The sequence below is a fragment of the Rhincodon typus genome, chromosome 35 (genome assembly GCF_021869965.1).
Source record: "Rhincodon typus isolate 14 chromosome 35, sRhiTyp1.1, whole genome shotgun sequence".
Classification (NCBI taxonomy): Eukaryota; Metazoa; Chordata; class Chondrichthyes; order Orectolobiformes; family Rhincodontidae; genus Rhincodon; species Rhincodon typus.
In genome coordinates, this window is record NC_063366.1 from 6,847,707 (window position 1) to 6,850,551 (window position 2,845).

Sequence of the window (2,845 nt, forward strand, 5' to 3'; positions counted from 1 at the left end):
ATGAAACAACCGTTGTCGCTACCCTTAGAGCCGGGCAATAATTCTGTGTCTTTGAAATCAAATTCTTATCTGGATTATCAGAGCTGAGTAATCAGCACTTCTATTAGACAAGGATTTATGGCCCCTAAATAATAACTGCCTCTAATATTTAACTACCTCGTTTAATCGAAGAAATCTAATTTACTTCAAGTCTATTGTCTGAATCTGACTTTAATTCTAAACCTGAACTTGGAAAAATGTTACATCAAAATTCTTCCATTTAAACAGATTCACAGCTATGCTCATTCCATTTGTGTCTCACACAGATTAAGTCTCCACTCACAGTGACTAAATCCTTTAATGACGTATTACCTGATGTATTTTTCAGACCATAGACTAAATCGTCGAACATAGAAATTAGGCTGCAGCTCCAAATGCCTTTGAGACGCCTACTTGTACGCGACAGTTGAGTAAGCAAGGCTTAGGTGACTTTTGAGAGAATAAAATTGCCCCTTGACTCAGTAAGCTGCTCAATTTATTTGATTACACGAGTAATGGGAGTCAGACAATGTTTAGTCATGTTCTTCAGCTCCTCTCTAAACTTTCTCTGAGACACTGCGTAAATAAATGTGTTGGTACATGAACTCAAACAGCTAAGCATATAACCAGTTTGTTCCATAATGGTGAAAGAGTCGTTATAACTCGTTTCGAAAAATTGTACATCTGCAAACTGCACAATCAAGAAATATATGAAAATCACCATCCATAACATTATAAAATTGCCTGAAATGGCGAGCAGTAAAATGATGGATTTTCTTCGATTGTTCATCTCTGGGTCATTATTACTACCCGCACTATGGTTACCTCGGAGAACACTTCTCACTCTATTAGCCATAAGAATATACCTCGTGGTCAGACAGTTGAGCATTAAAATAAAAATAAAAGGAAGAAATGGTATCAAAAGACTTTCAAGCCATAAAAATGCTATCCATAAGGGTGAAGTATAGAAACTTGACTTCACATAACAGGACCATGGAACATTGTCAATTAACTCCCGTGGTTCATAAATGAAGTATATTGGGACATTCTGCAAACAACTTAATGAGAACACAACTATTATCACCACAGCAGCAGTTTTCTCAGTGCAATATTTTGCTCGAAGTCTTTGACAACAAATAGCAATGAATCGATCAAAGGTAAAAGCGACAGTTATCCAAACGGAGCAATCAATTGAAATAAAAAGTAAGGCCATGTTGAGACTGCAAATGGGAGTGTAATTCAGAAATGTATAAGGAAAATACGCATCTTTAATTTCGTACAGTATTACTTCGAGTATCAGGATCATTAGGTCGGCTACTGCCATCGCCACCAGATAACGGGTTATGCATTTGGAGAGTCCGCATTTACCACGGGAAAGAATAAAAATTGTGACTATATTAGCTGTAATGAAAAGAAAATGTAATTAGTAAAGTTATCAAAATTGAAACATAGTAAGACAAAAATAGTTTGACTGAAAATTCATATTTTCGTTCTTAATCTTAATCGTACAACAACTCTGTTTCAAGATAATTAACAAAGAGCAATGAAATGCATTCATTCACTGTTTCCTGAGAATATGGCAGCAAAAATGGCAAAGCTGTTCGAAGTAACTAACCTGCTGACTCCCCAAAGTTTATCCGCCATCTACAGGCACAAGCAGGAGTGTGGTGGAATTTTACTCACTCACCTGGATGAATGCAGCTCCATGAACATTCGAGAAGCTTGACACCATCATGACAAAGCAGCCTGCTTGATTGGCGTCACATCCGCAAACGTCCACTCAGTCCACTACCAACCTTTAGTAACAGTAGTGTGCACCATCTACAAGATGCACTGCAGAAATTCGGCAAAGATACTCCAGCAGCACATTCCAATCTCACAGCTGATTCCATCAAAAAGACTGAGACCGTAATATGAAACAATAAAGGGAGTCTAGTCTCACGACCTGCGGCCAGACATCTCTATCACAAATCATTCAAGAAATAGAAATAAACAGAAATTCATGGTCAAACTTTGCGGTTCTTTTAGGTTATTGGAGAAGGCACGTGATTCATTTAACCACTTTTTCTGCCAACTATTTACGCTGCCAGTCAGTAAACGTCAGCATTTGAATGGGGCCCGTTACAGCACAGGGCTTTTGAAGCTACTAAGTAGGCGCTTGCTCAAGCAGTTCCTCTGACTCCTTGTATACTGAAACAACCTTAGAACTGTATGTACCTGTGACAGACAATGTGCTTGCTTGGATTTTGCAGCAAAATGCTGCTCGGGTTTTGGCCGCAGACTTCTGAAATCGCCCAAAGTTATACTGCGTTTGAGTAGAGACTGTTAGCAGTTTGTTGGGTACCTGAAGGTGTGACTGGAACAGATGAGATTCTTTTAAGGCCATAACTCCCTAACATGACTTGAATGTTGCCTGAAAATACCACTAACAAGGTGGAACTAGCGCAACAGAGCTCTATAATTAATTGAAAATATAAATCACAAAAGTGTAACTAAGGAGCAGAACAGATTTTCGAGTCTCCACAAAGAGATTGCCATACATTCCAGTGATGCTGAAGCAGCCCCCCACCTGGCCCTATTCCTGGTTAGCCAATAAAATGGGGGTTTCCTTTCTAACATTTAGAAGCACACAAAGAAATATATGCCTGGATGACTCAATATTGCTGCAACCTATGGTTATGAAAACCATCAATGGAAAGCCACAAAAGCAGACAATGCAGAAGAACAAGGCATGGATGGCTTCAGTCAGTTGGTGCAATTAACATCCGTAGTCTTTGCCTGAGAAACAGAAGTGAAGTGGAGCATGTTTTCAATGACTTCTGGCTCG

General features: G+C 39.1%; 1 protein-coding gene across 1 annotated transcript; it reads right to left on the reverse strand.

Moving 5' to 3' along the window:
- Positions 1-514: 514 nt before the first annotated feature.
- On the reverse strand, positions 515-2,404 carry LOC125486918 (probable G-protein coupled receptor 139). Its single transcript, XM_048616478.1, has 2 exons — positions 2,236-2,404; positions 515-1,419 (listed from the first exon to the last, which is right to left on the reverse strand). Exons 1-2 carry the CDS (start codon positions 2,402-2,404, stop codon positions 515-517), a joined length of 1,074 nt encoding a protein of 357 aa, XP_048472435.1.
- Positions 2,405-2,845: the final 441 nt, after the last annotated feature.